This window comes from Zootoca vivipara, chromosome 4, assembly GCF_965207765.1.
Source record: "Zootoca vivipara chromosome 4, rZooViv2.hap1.1, whole genome shotgun sequence".
NCBI lineage: Eukaryota > Metazoa > Chordata > Lepidosauria > Squamata > Lacertidae > Zootoca > Zootoca vivipara.
This window is the reverse complement of record NC_142587.1, coordinates 77,730,149-77,745,176: the sequence shown is the minus strand read 5'-3', so window position 1 is coordinate 77,745,176 and position 15,028 is coordinate 77,730,149. Positions and strand designations below refer to the sequence as shown.

General features: G+C 40.3%; 1 protein-coding gene across 8 annotated transcripts in view; it reads left to right on the top strand.

The window, feature by feature from the left end:
- Nucleotides 1-15,028, top strand: part of FRY (FRY microtubule binding protein) — a 194,176-nt gene that overhangs the window by 89,951 nt on the left and 89,197 nt on the right. For all 8 annotated transcript variants that reach the window (XM_060273790.2, XM_060273787.2, XM_035115757.3 and 5 more), the window contains 10 exons: nt 2,407-2,546; nt 4,194-4,284; nt 6,376-6,455; nt 7,184-7,264; nt 8,534-8,702; nt 9,148-9,240; nt 9,332-9,430; nt 11,424-11,525; nt 12,890-12,993; nt 14,814-14,922. In XM_060273790.2, the coding sequence (XP_060129773.2) occupies nt 2,407-2,546; nt 4,194-4,284; nt 6,376-6,455; nt 7,184-7,264; nt 8,534-8,702; nt 9,148-9,240; nt 9,332-9,430; nt 11,424-11,525; nt 12,890-12,993; nt 14,814-14,922 (1,068 nt within the window). The remainder of the gene's footprint in view (nt 1-2,406; nt 2,547-4,193; nt 4,285-6,375; nt 6,456-7,183; nt 7,265-8,533; nt 8,703-9,147; nt 9,241-9,331; nt 9,431-11,423; nt 11,526-12,889; nt 12,994-14,813; nt 14,923-15,028) is intronic.

The following is a 15,028-nucleotide window of genomic DNA, read 5'->3' as shown; positions in this document are numbered from 1 at the left end:
AAGCTCTCCAGCCGAGTCGTGAATATAAAGATGTGTGCCTACTGGCGTAAAGGGTGCATAAGAACATAAAAACAGCATACAAAAGCATTATGTTCAGGGGGTGGAAATCGCTCTGCGAAAATGTGTATATCAAGATGTTTGTATTAGAAGAAATTGACACTGAAATGCTGGTACGTTTTTTATTAGGACTGTTAAGAAAACAGATATGGAGGCAAGTGAGAAATGTTGGCAAAATGAGAAGCGGAGAAGCTGGACTTGACAGATTAGCCTATCCTTCTGCAGGGTTCTTCCAGAGAGAGTGCACTTTTGGCAAAGCCTCTCCCTGTTATTCTGGAACTCCACCCGTAATGGAATCTGGTCCCTGCTGTGACCTTGCAAAATGTGTAGCTTTCTGCCTTCATCTATAACCCTATGAAGATGCCTCTGCCCTGTGCTAAGAATTTGATTGAGTTTAGCAGGACATTAAAACGCGAGCTCTGCAAACAGGCAGCGTTAGGTTTAAATGTGTGCAGTAGATTTAATTTTCTCTCTGAAGCCTATTCCTGAACTGAATAAAATTCAACTTTCATGTCAGCAGCCTTTATAATCTTTGTAACAGAAATGTCATTCCAGTATAACAGTGACAATGGCTGTGTATCTCCCTTAAAAAAGAAAATCGCAAAACCACTTTACATTTTCGGGGGGGATTGTTTCAGGTGCACAGATAGCAGTTTGGTGCCTGAGTCGAACTGACATTTATTAAATTCCCTTGACTCTCCTTCTTCTATTTCCTATCTTATGGGGTGGTTTATATTTAGTTCACTTCCATTCAATTCAAAGGCACAATGGCATTTAGGCAGCTAGCTATCATTAAAGCAATGTATGGATGCAGGTTTCAGTGTAAAATAGTGTCAAGCTAGAAAGGAAAGCAGATCCAGAACTGAACCTAAAATGTATTTGACAGTCTAGAAAACCATAGTTTTTTTTTATTTAAAAAGTGTGCTGTACTGTACGGAGTTGAAGTTTTCTAGGCAAGGCAAGATCTTTTGAAGTGACAAAACGTCTAATTTCACATTGAATTGTGTGGTTAATGTTGTCATGTCTAATTTTTGCCCTTTAGGCATATGCAGAAGGATTTATTGATTATTTTGCCATCTAATTTAATTTGTACTTTGACTATTTAATTACTCAGTTTTTAATATTGTATGTATTAAGGGAGGGAGGCTACCGGCATGCTGCAATTGATTTATTTTTTTGCATATTCTGCCAAAATTCATATAAAGAATGCATTTATATAGACTACTTTTAATGCCCTAGGAACAGAGTGTTTAAACAGCTCAGTGTTTGTGTAGACCTGGTATCTTCAGGCTGTACACTATGCAGTTCACTTAGGATGGAAGAACATGATCATTTTTGTCCAACAAGGACACATTTGTACATCTGCACACTCCCCTTCAACAGCAGCACAGAGCTAGAATTCATCTCACCACTGGCTTTGATTCCAATAAATGGAGGAGTTGAGTAACCAGCTTGCTGACTAGACTTTCCTCCCTTCCTGTATTCCGAGAGCCAGTCTCTGCAAATTCCACCCTTCCTTCCTGCCTTATAAGACCAACGAGCGACAGAAGGATTAAAAAAAGCTAAAGACGCCCTGCGCAAATACCGTATAGCGGAGGACATACAGCATGTGTGTATTTAGTTTGCATTACTTTTGGCACACTGTTCAGTAATTTTGGATTCAGTAGGTTGGAGCCGCATGTGCTGGGTTCTTACTAGTCAGCTATACATATGGAAAGGTTTGTAGCTGCCTGGATGAAGGGAACTGCACAAAGTCAAGAACTGGTGAACCCATAGCAGCATATTACCGGTAGAATACCTTCCGGTGCCACATCATTAGTTGACAAGGTTAGGAACACACTTTGTAGTTACATTGCCACCGTGACTTCAGAACAAACATGCACCTAGCATCCCATGTCACACTCAGGTAGCAAAGAACTGTGGAAGAAGATATATACAGTACATGAAATTACCACCAACCCATTTGCATAGTGGTATCTGCAAGCTGGCAAACCAGGTGAGGTATTCAGAGTCACAGTGCCATTGATCCAGTGCAAAATTAATTCCACATGCCTCTTTGGAATTATTTACTGCGATGATGAAATTAGAAATAGATAGTCTGCTTGATAGACTCTGGTTTCCAAAGATTTTTTTTTCTAGCCTTTGTTGTATACATAAGAAAGCCTGTTTTGTGTTTTATTTTTAGATGTTTGGTTGTTTTTGTATTCACTCTGCTATGCATTTGTGTTTTTTTGTTTTGTTTTTAAATAAGAAGTCCATATGTCTAGGGACAACTTTTAGACTTGCTGACTAAAGGTTTTAGGAGGCAGTACTAAACACATTTTGCTTTTTTGTTCCTTTGCTGTACAGGTAATAAGCTCAATGAGCTCGCTTTCAGAGTATTGTCTACCTTCCATTCTGCGCACTTTGTTTGATTGGTATAAAAGACAAAATGGCATAGAAGATGAATCTCATGAATACAGACCAAGAACAAGCACTAAATCCAAAAGGTACACTCCTGAGCACTTTCTAACACTGGCAGCCAAGTATTCTTGGTGCCTGTTTGTTTGTTTTCTTGCTTGCTTGCTTATATAATTAATTTTATACTGCCGTGTCATAAAATATATCAAGGTGGTTTATACTATAAGACATCAAATATAAATTAAGGTAAAAATAAATACATAAAAAGACAGATAATTATTCAGATGATTCACGGATTGAAAACTAAATGGCTACAAAGGTACAAAAATGTTTTGAAGAGATACCTGAAAGTCAAACGTGACATTCAGTTTTGCGCAGCATCGGGGCGGCAACACTAAATACCTGGCTTCTAGTTAGGCCAGTCAGGCCACTGTAAAATAGGGGACAACTAACATTTCTCTTCCGGATGATCTCAGCGATTGAGCTGAGATGTAAGAGCTCAGATGGTCCTTAAAGTATCCTGGGACCATAGCTCAACACATGAGCTTTGCACTTGGCCCAGTAGCATGTGGGCAGCCAGTGCAGGTGTTTAACAGAGAGGTGTCACATGCCGTCAACAGTCTAGCCACCGTTTCCAGGCTAGTTTCATGGGCAGCCCCACGTGGAGCGCATTGCAGTAATCCAATTTGAGGTCACAATGCATGGACTGCAGTGGCCAAGTAATGCTGATCCAGATGGCCATAGCTGGCATACCAGACAGAGATGGTAAAAGGCACTACAAGCCACAGATGACACTTGGACTTCTAATGACAAAGATGTATTCAGGAGCTACGTACCAGCTTCTTTAGAGGGAATGTCCACAACAGGCAGCTTGCCTATCTTCTAGACATGGGAACCACCCACCCACCAACAAAGCCTCCATTTCCCCAAATTCAGTTTATTGGCCATTACCCAGTCCATTAAGGCACCAGTCCAAAAAACAGCTTTTGCTGTTGCTATGGAAGTTAGAGAGGTCCACACTTTACATGTCAGTGGGTAAAGTCACAAACGCAGTGGAGATAGATGATGCCAAGAACCTAGTGTCTGAATAAGTGCAGCAAGGCTTTTAGAACCGTTGCCCCTACTGGGAGCAAGGACCTTTTGGGCTCGGCCTGAGGCGGCAAAACGTCTTGGGCTGGTACCTCGTATATCAAAAGTGTTTGCTTTTCTGTTTTTGTTTTTTTGTTGGTTTCTAAATCTGACGTGTTATATAAAGCATTGCATTCAACATAGAGTGGAGGTGAACATTCTGTCAGTGCAGTTGTGTTTTATTTATTGTGCAATGGAATGTCTCATCCCCTGTCCCCCCCCATCTCCTTCAATCTGTTCTGGTGGTTCCTCCAACTCTCTGGAAAAGATTTGAGGATGGTGCATGGAGTGCATGGGGAGAGGAGGGAATCTCTTTATGCTAGCACAAAAAGTTATTTGAATACCACCCAATTTTGAGAGAATTTTTAGAAAGAAATAGAAAATGAGAGACAGAGGAAGGTGTTTAACATTCAAACTAGATTATTACATCCGACATGTTCTTGATCTGGTTACCCCACATTTACAGCATGCTGCCTCCTTTTTTCCCTTTCCCTTTTTTCTTATTTTTATGCTTTGTTTTTTTCCAAAGTCTGAGGTGAAAAGTGTTTGCTTAATTATAGCGAGCTGACTGTATAATGCTTTTAATAATTTTTGTCTGATTTTTATAGTGATGAACAGCAACGAGACTATTTAATGGAAAGAAGAGATCTCGCTATTGATTTTATTTTTTCTTTAGTATTAATAGAGGTTTTGAAACAGGTAAATCATTTAAAAATATTTAATGAAATGTTGCACACAATTTAAGCCTGGCTTGGGAAAGTAAAGGATTTACTTCTTTCTATAAGGATTGATTTTGAGCAAGCAGAACTAACTGGTGTTTGAATAGTAAAAAGTCCTGTTTACCAAGACATTTGGTGGCTGCAAAATGTTGTTCCTGGCAACCCTGAGACTGCTGGATGAAATGATGTTTTGAATTGACACTGCTTTTTAAGTTTAAATTGTTTTTAGAATGTTTTAAGTTTTAACTGCTTTTTGTTTTTAAATTGTATGTGTGTTTGTCACCCTGGGCCCTTTCAGGAGGAAGGGAAGGATATAAATTCAAAATATAATAAAATACAACGTAATGTAATACTACAATACAAAAGGAGCCTTGGGCTATAGGGAGAAGGGAATCACACTTTTATAACATGTGGGTGGATAAATAGATAGATACAGACAAATCTATCTATCAGCAAGTAGATAGCTTTTATTATTATTTTTATTAATTCTATATCCCACTCTCTCTCAAAAGGAGCCCAGGGTGGCAAACAGGGCAATACTGAAACAACAGCTGGATAGCTAAGTTGGTAGAGCATGAGACACTTAATCTCATCGTCATGGGTTCAAGCTCCACATTCGGCAAAAGGTTCTTGCATTTCAGCGGCTTAGACTAGATGACCCTTGGGGTCCTTTCCAACTCTACAATTCTATGATTCCATGACTACAGTTAAAAATTCTCAAGTTTTATATGTGGTAAAGACCTGCCATGTGTTCACCAAGGAGTGAACTAGGTGGCCAGGGTGTGCTTTGCCCCCATATTCCTGATTGATTGATTGATTGTTTACTTATTTATTTAAACAATTTATATACCGCTTAACAGGAATGGTCTCTTAAGTAGTTTACAAAGCCACAGCACAAATAATTAAGATCCGTTAGAACCATAATCTCAAACATCAATTAAAATGCCTGCTAGAATGAAAAAAAGTATTCAGTAGGTGCTGGAAGTTTAATAAGAAATGGGGCTTGTCGGACCCCATCTAAGGGGAAGGACATTAGCTCAGTGGTACAACATCTGCTTTGCATTCAGAAGGTCCCAGTTTCAGTGTCTGGCATCTGCAAATGGAGGGCTGCTGCCAGTCAGTGCAGACAGTATTGAGCTAGTATTGGACCAGTGGTCTGGCTCTGTGTAGGGGAGCTTCCTACGTTCCACCTTAACTACTGGTACTTTCCTTCTTAAGCGGAAGGTAGCTTTTTGTGGTGCAATGCCAACTTCCCCATCTCTTTCTCACCAGCTCAGTAATAGTTTCCGCTCCACACTTTCTAAATAAAAATGTCTAATCATTTGAAGAAACATCTTTCTATAATTGCTTGAAAATGGAACAGACAGCTCACCTTGAAATGCATTGTCTAATACAGGCTTCCTCAACCTCGGCCCTCCAGATGTTTTTTGCCTACAACACCCATGATCCCTAGTTGGCAGGACCGGTGGTTAGGGATGAGGGAAATTGTAGTCTCAAAACATCTGGAGGGCCGAGGTTGAGGAAGCCTGGTGTAGGACTTAAGCCTCAGTAGTTACAGCAAAATTTGCTACCATGTTTAAGATTGCGGACTTAAGCAAATGAGTGAGAATTTTGCTGTCATACATTGGACAGGGGTTGTGTTTAGTTTCCAATAGTGCAAACCACACATGAGGCGGAATGGGGAAGCGAGGGAGCAATCTCCTTAGCACCCGTGGTTCCCAAATGCAAGCTGCATTGATTAGTAATGATATAGTGACAAGGATTGTGCTGTCTTATCTGTCTTCCATTGTCTCCTGAGACAGATCCCAACAACAACAATATCTCACCTTGCAGATTATATTGCATCAGTAAATATTAATAATTCTTATATATAGTTTTGCCTGGTTTTATGTTGTTACCCACACCTAAGGGACCCTTCAGGGAGGAAGGGCATTATATAAATTCAAAAGACAGGGGCTTTTGTTTACGTTTTGTTTTTGTCTTCTTGTTAATAGTGGGTACCATTGGCTTTGTCATCTCTCCTTCTGAGTCTTTTGACAAGTCAGTTACGTCCTGCTTGTTTCTTTTTCAGATTCAGCTTCATCCGGTAATAGATGGTTTAGTACACGATGTTATCAATTTGGCTTTCAAGCACTTTAAATACAAAGAAGGGTAAGGTTCATTCTTGTACACAGTCTCAAATATTTGGCTACATTTCCATGAATAGTTTTGTCGGTTTAACACTTAACACCCTGTAGTATCGCTTGCTTACTGTGAAAGAAGCCAAAGCTAGGATCAGATAGAAGTATGAGATAAGAACACATAGCAGTGCTTCTGAAATGTGAGTGCTGGTAAATTAATGGAGCAAAGACCTCTTTTCAGAATAATCTACTCAGCAAACTTAAACATGTTTTATGCACATTAACTGTCAAGGGTTTCTCCCAGATAATCTTGGGAGTCATACTTAGATGAGAGTATTGAATATTAGTTGCAGGATTACTACTCCTAGAGGTCTCGTGCAGATAAAGAATTAATGTTAAATCTATTTAAGTCTTTATTGTAGACAGGCCACCCTGTCCCCCATTTCCAGTCTGCCTGCCTTCACAACACAGAAGGCTTCCTCTTGAGAAAGCACTACAGAGGAGAATTGTAGGATATCCTCACAAGATTTGTGAAATCTTAGCAGAATTAGATGTTATTTGTGGGAATATGGTGAAGAGTGTACCCTGTACATAAAAATTTGTGAGCATCGTTGTGTGATAAGAGTACCTTATTATCTTTGATCAGGCAAACCTTAGCTTTACTGTACTATATCTATCTATATCTAACTATATCTATATCTATCGATAAATATGAAAATAAAATGCATATTCTTAAACTTCTGACTTGTTCTTTGGTAGGTACCTTGGTCCTAACACTGGAAATATGCACATTGTTGCAGATCTGTATGCTGAAGTAATAGGGGTGCTAGCACAAGCAAAGTAAGTGTCTTTAATAAGAGATCTAGTCAAAGCTTGAAATATTTTACAGGTTTTTCTTTTTTAAAAAAACACACACATGAGGGTACTTGTGTAGAGGTGTATTTGTCCGTCCCCCCCCCCCCCCCGGTAGAGAAATTAAAGGAATAAATCATTCTACTCATGAGCACTTTGTTTATCAAGTTGTGGCTTGGCATGGAGACCTTTAGAATCACAGAAGGTGGCTTCTACATCTAGTCAAGCAGTCCTAAGCCAATTTGGCACAGGCTTGCAGAAACCTCATTTTCTTCTGCCCGTTAATGCCAAACATGGAAACGCCTATAGGAATGGAAAGACTTTTTGTAATCAGGGTACAGTAATTTCGCAAAGGTGAAGATCCGTCTGCCAAATCCATATGTGGTTATTTCATTTTGCTTGGTGTATTACCGTATATACAGTTTTGTTTTTCTTTCCCTGAAAACAACCTTATTCATATTTACAAGAGGGAATTTGAAGACACATTTTTTTTGTGTGACAGCATTTTCTTTCCATCTGATTGTCTTTGATTGGATAAGTCCGTGTTATCTTTTGAGATAGTATTGATCTTTCACGGATAATTTGAGACCCTGACGTACATTTCCCTTCATTCTTATTGTTACTTTCTGCTTCTCTCCTGTTTTTGTTTTGCTTTTTTCACTTTAAAATATTTATGTGCGAGAGGAGGAGTTGGGAATATATTACAGCCCACATTCCCTTCTGTGTAACCCTTCTGAGGATTTGCTGATAGTGGTAGGCAAGCCCTGAAGCAAATGGATGCAGCGATGAATACAGATGCTATGTACTATAGGCTAGTTACTACACACACCCCTTTCTATCCTCCATCTCTATCATCAGAGTTCAAGGAACATTCCAGCCAGGGGAAAAACATTTGGGGTGCAAAACAGAGTAAATGAGGGATATGGCCTTTGGAGAATTTTGAGGGACAATAAGGGTAAGCCACATTTGGCCCCTGGTCCTGAGGTTTCCTGCTATTGTAGGTTGCCTCTCGAAAGTCTGGCATCCCTTTGTTCAGGTTGTCTCCTATTTGATTCAAGGCCAAACATTGGGGGACAGGCAGTTTCATCTCTTACTAGACCCTTCCAGTCCTATTATTCACAAATATCAATAGTATTTCCAGGAGAAAAATGTTCTGTAATGGCAAGTTTCCATTTTCCAGTGGAACTTTATTTTGCTCTCAAACTTCTGCATTGAAAGAAGCGTCATTGTAGCTTTTGTTGTTGTTGTTGCCTAAAGATTTCCAGCTGTGAAGAAGAAATTCATGGCAGAATTAAAAGAGCTGCGACATAAAGAGCAGAGCCCTTATATTGTTCAAAGCATTATCAGTCTGATAATGGGAATGAAATTTTTTCGCATAAAGATGTATCCAGTGGAGGATTTTGAAGCCTCTCTTCAGTTTATGCAGGTAATGTGGCTCCTTATCACTGTACATTTTTAGATGAGGCAATCAGGATACTTTACAGTCAGTGGAATTCTAGTACGGTAACTGATTTCATTGGATTGTCAATGGATTTTCATTGGATTACTCCCAAATGGGTTCCATTGTAAAGAAAGGTGGAACACAGGAAATGCTTGCTGCATCAAGATGACTGGGGAAATTTCCGTTGTACAGTATAATTGTTGCTAACACAGAGAGGTTTGCTCATCAATCTTTAATATTTGTGTATTTCACAGATAATTTTTATTATTAGGCTGAAATTAGGCATTTTTACCTTGGTGCATGCCACATTGAATAGTGGGGGCTATTTCGTTTATTAAGTAATATTGTTCAGTAAAACGAAGACAAATATTTTGTCAAGTATAATGCAAATACCCTGTGCAACTTTTCCCTCTGTTTCATTTTGTTCCAGGAATGTGCACATTATTTCCTTGAAGTTAAAGACAAAGATATCAAACACGCATTAGCGGGCCTGTTTGTTGAAATTCTCGTCCCAGTAGCTGCTGTAAGTTACTCTTGTTTACATGACTTTTCAAGTTGGATTAGACAAAGCCATCTTGAGATAGAACTTTAAGCTGACTCTGGTCTCTTTCCAGGCTGTTAAAAATGAAGTCAATGTCCCCTGTCTGAGGAACTTCGTTGAAAGTCTGTATGACACAACGCTTGAACTCTCTTCGCGAAAGAAGCACTCGCTGGTTAGTAATGCTGAAGCTAAAATCCTTTGTCAGAAATCTCTTTAGGCAAGTTTCTCTCACAAGTCTCTCAGAAATGGTTCCAAAATTATCTCCCTGTATCTGACTCTGTACACAACAATTTACTGCTTTACTGTGAGACTTTATATATTTAAACAAGAAACCCTACATCTGTTTTGGCCTCTGCGTGATCTGGCTTTGCATGTCTCTGTCAGATCTAGTCATATTGCTGCTTTGTAGCTTTTAAACATGTTCATAATTTCACTTCCATCATCTGCTACTCTCTGTTCTAAAGATTATCATGAGGAATGGGAAAATGTAGGGAATGTGTGTTACTTGTCAATACACATTAATAAGGCATTTCTCAGGTGGTTTCCTTCCCCTCCCCCCCCTCTCTCTCACACACCTACACACACACACAACCAGACCAATTTATGGCAAGCAGCAGTGCCCTTTCCCCTCTGTGTTCTGCTAAGTAGAATTCTACTTCTTTTGAGTTGAACAGTGGCATGGGCATTTATTTTTGGGAAGCTGTAGTAGGGCTGAATTAAATGAAGATGTGAATCAGTTTGACACAGGATGCCTTAAGCATTTTGCCCCTCCAAGTGGATCAGAGTAATTCAGACTCTGCCAAAACATTCTGAAGCCTTGGACCTTTACAAAACATTACCTATCTTAAGTAAAAGAGGAGTAGGAGAGAGTTGGGCAGTACAGTAGTGCTTACACATATCTCCATGCCAGCTTTGCTTTAGTTAATCTGATCATTATCTCTTCATTCAGCCAAGTAGTGGCTGACATAATGCAATGAGGCTTTTAACTGTGAGAAAGTTAAGGGTCTAGTTTTGTAACACAATGCATAGTCCTTCCAGAAACAATTACTGTAATAATATTGGGTTTGAGCCAACAAGAAATAATTAATTTTTAGTCCCATTGATTTCAGGGACAGAAGTGTAATCACCTCCCTAAAAAGTGGGTATCTCGGCCTAGTTCTCCTCTGTTGCTTGCAAGGTCAGCCAAAGATAATGATAATTTGAATAAGAAAAATACAGAATAACTTTTCCCAGATTGCAACTCTGATTAGTAAAATTTCAAGTTGAAGGAAGTAGAATGGGCATAGAAACATAAATAAAATGCAAAATGTTTTGAAAACATTTGGAGGCTTCATTGGGTTTTGGGTTTTTTTGTGAGGACTGAAGTAAAAGATGCAAGCAAAGTAGGAATATTCACAATAGGTGATAGAATAACACAAAACAGTAGACATGAGGATTTAGGTACATTTTTATACATTGAAGTTGCAGTTACCTGGGAGTAAGACCTACAGAACTCAACAGAACTTATTTTTGCGTAGGATTGTACTTCTAACAGACACTTGCATCATGCAATTTCTTCCACTACAAGCCTAACTAAAAGACTAATCTGACAGAACGTGGGCAGGAACTTCTGAATTAGCACAAAATCTGGAAAAAGGAAAGCTGTCCAAATATGCACTTTGGATAATTGAGGTGTGCCCATAGTAGCTGAATTGGTTTGTTAATTTGTCCATTAAAGCCAAGGACTGTGTTTGTCTATACCGTTGCTCCTTTGTAGGGGAATACTGAGTCCTCCATGACAAGGTATTCTTGAGCACGTCAAATATAAACATTTATTCTTAACATTATAATTTTTCACAGGAATATTACACAAACCAGTGCTATGCTGCTACAAAATGTTGGCCAGCATTTTGGATTCTCTGGGTAGTGCAAGAAAGAGATGTTTTATTGTTCTAATGAAAAAGTAATTCTACATCTATACAGAGTCGTCATAAAAATTCGTAACAGCTTCAGAGGAGCGTTCTTTTTAACTATGATATTGAGCAAAGTGTTTATGTTGGCTGGTGCATCTGATTTAGCACTGAAGAGAGATTGGCCTCTGGTATTTACTGCAGATCGGGTGCTAAAGTAGTTTCCTCCTTTTTTGTCATTCAAATCATTCTGTATCCTCTTTGTCTCCTATTTAGGCTTTGTATCCTTTGGTAACCTGCCTGCTTTGTGTCAGTCAGAAGCAGTTCTTTTTAAACAGATGGCATATTTTCCTCAACAATTGCCTGTCCAATCTCAAAGTTAGTATATATGTATATCTTTCCTCTTTTGTAATTTATTAGTTCACTGTGTATGTATAATGAATCTGTCACATATTCTTTTAACAGCTTTGGAGGGTCCTATATGCCGTATCTTAATCTGACCAATTTTTTTGCCCTGCTAGTGTTGGCTGTAAGTGAAGTATGATGGAAAGGGTAAGGATCTTCTGGGAAGCAGGGCAGCGTCAGGTGGTTCTGTCCCTGTTGACTAGGATTCAATAACATCTGCAGGGGCGTAAGACGCACTGTGGTTCACCTGATGGGGCAGAGCCAGAGCAATAGCCTCCTAGCAGTGGAGTTGCTGTCATATGGCAGGTGGGTGAGGGGGAGAAAGGTGGCAAGGTCAGGGTTGTGCAAGAGTGTTAAACTGGCTCCATCAGTGCAGGCCTGCAGGCCTGACCTTGCTGCTGCCTCTCATGTCCTCCTCCTGGTAAGCAGCAGTGACCCAGATGCCTGGAGGCTATTGCTGCAATTCACCCCCCTAACAAACCACTCTTCCTTGCACCACTGCAACATATATACCTGAAGGAGCGTCTCCACCCCCCGAGGTTCAGCCCAGACACGGAGGTCTAGCTCCGAGGGCCTTCTGGCGATTCCCTCACTGTGAAAAGTGAGGTTACAGGGAACCAGGCAGAGGGCCTTCTCGGTGGTGGTGCCTGCTCTGTGGGATGTCCTCCCATCAGATGTCAAGGAAATAAACAACTATCTGACTTTTAGAAGATATCGGGAGGCAACCCTGGGGGAACCTGGCCAGATGGGCGGGGTATAAATAATAAATTATTATTATTATTATTATTATTTAATATTTGATGTTTTATCGTGTTTTCAATATCCTGTTGGGAGAGCCCAGAGTGGCTGGGGAAACCCAGCCAAATGGCAGGTTATAAATAAATTATTACTGAACCAATAGAGTTTGGATGGCAGATGTAGTCTGTCGCATCTGTACCTACAGTTGTGTCATAGTGGAATTCATGGAAGACGAATCTGTCCGTGGCTAATAATATTTATTTATTTATTTATTAATTAATTATATTTTTTATTGATTTTAATATAAACTATTATTTATTATTTATACCCCGCCCATCTGGCTGGGTTTCCCCAGCCACTCTGGGCAGCTTCCAACAGAAATATAGACATTCTAGCCACAATGTCTAATGTCTAGTAGAGAAACGCTTAAAATTCAGTTCTTCTCATCGTATTTTTAAATTCCTATAAGAAACCAGTGGTGAAATGCTCCAGACTGCTCATTTGCAATCATTCCTTGTTTATTTATTAAATAAAGTGAGGACTTGAAGAGATGGGAAATTATGTGTGTGAAAACTGCTATATGTATTTGTTGCTTTTAGAACAAAGATCCCAAAATGGCTCGTGTTGCACTGGAATCTCTCTACAGACTACTGTGGGTTTACATGATTAGAATTAAATGTGAAAGCAATACAACTACTCAAAGGTAAAAATGTGTTTCCAGGTTTTGTTACTGTTGGAATGTTTATCACTTAATGGTCAAACAGCTTTGACTAAAAGACATTCCTGGCCCCCTCCCCTGCATTGAAGGAGTCTTGTATTTATAATTCTCAAGCTACCGGTATATCCATGTTCACATCCTTTCCTGTCTGTAAACATGGATCACACCCTAGCACATAGAAAGGAAGAGGACAGCCTCATCTGAATATCTCTTTTATAGATTTCTTCTCTCCCTTCTCAGACCTTTGTCTTTTATTTAAAGTTGAATTTACGCGGGTGGCACTGTGGTATAAACCACTGAGCCTTGGGTTTGCCGATCAGAAGGTCGGTGGTTCGAATCCCCACAATGGGGTGAGCTCCCATTGCTCGGTCCCAGCTCCTGCCAACCTAGCAGTTCGAAAGCACGTCAAAGTGCAAGTAGATAAATACATAGGTACCACAGTGTTTCCGTGCGCTGCTCTGGTTTCGCCAGAAGCAGCTTAGTCATGCTAGCCACATGACCCAGGAAAACGGTCTGCGGACAAACGGCGGCTCCCTCGGCTTGTAAAGCGAGATGAGCGCTGCAACCCCAGAGTTGTTCGCAACTGGACTTAACGGTCAGGGGTCCTTTACCTTTTTCTTTATTCACATACTAATAGTGTCTGAGATGAATGCAAGTTCTGAAACACCAACCTGCTCAAAAGTCGAGCACAATTTATTAGCAGCAAAATGTGAATGGGGCGGAATTGATAAATATGAATTCCTATGTTGTATTCTGCAATCCAGGCTTGAGCACATGTGTATAGAGTGATTTGATAAGTACACGGTGCACTTCTGACCCTAAAAAAAAATTGCCCTTTATGGGGATGGAGAACCTTCTATAGTTTATATCAGGGGTCAGCAAACTTTTTCAGCAAGGGGCCAGTCCACTGTCCCTCAGACCTTGTGGGGGGCCAGACTACCGTATATTTTTTTTTGGGGGGGGGGGTGAACGAATTCCTATGCCCCATAAATAACCCAGAGATGCATTTTAAATAAAAGGACACATTCTACTCATATAAAAACACGGTGATGCTGGACTAGATGGGAAGGTGGGAGAAGGGCTCTTGGAGCAATGTGCCTCCCTCCCTAAGCCAGGCAGAAGCTTCCCAGGTTTTGAGAAGTAGGCGCCAGAATTTAATATTCTAATTTACCAGGAACGTTTAGGGGACTAGCCTAGTCCCCCTAGTCCATTGACCGCACACCCCTGGCCAATAGTCTGCTCCAGCAAGCTCTTCTTAAGTTCTTATTCTTTCATGGGGAGCCTTTCGGAGTCGCGTGCCAAGGATTGGGTGTGGCCATAAGCAAAAGCGGGCGGAGCCAGCAGTAAAAGTGGTTGGTGCAATGGATGTGACACTGGTCCACATTCCAGCCACACCCATAAACCCATCCTCCACCCATGCAAGCAAGAGGCATTATCACAGTTCAAGGAAAGCAAAAGAACTTGGTGAGTGTTCAGAGCAGGGCTGGTGAGTGGTATGGACTGTAGAGAGAAGATGCAGCCTGGGGATGAAGAGGCCTGGGAAGCTAGATTTGGCCCCCAGGTCTGAGGTTTCCCAAACCTGCCTTACATACTTACAGTCAGGGAAACATCCATATTGTTTTCTTGACCTTTAGTATGTGCTATAGGGAGAATGCCTCTGTGGCTTTTAATCTGGGAAAAAAGGAGAAAAAGTCTCTGTCCTTCGTCAATATTTCTTCACGCTGCTTCCAAATATTTAAACAAGACGACACAGGGATGCCTTGCTAGGAATGAACTTGTGCTAACGTTCTCCTTTTGTTTTACAGCCGGCTTATAACAATCATCACAACTCTTTTCCCGAAAGGTTCCCGTGGCGTTGTACCACGAGACATGCCTCTAAATATATTTGTGAAAATCATACAGTTTATTGCACAGGTATGAAAACACAGCAAGTTTTAAGCAGTGGGTTAATTTTTTTCTTGACGTTGCACATTTGCATCATTCAGACGTCACACTGATCCCAGGGCAGAGAACATGTGAC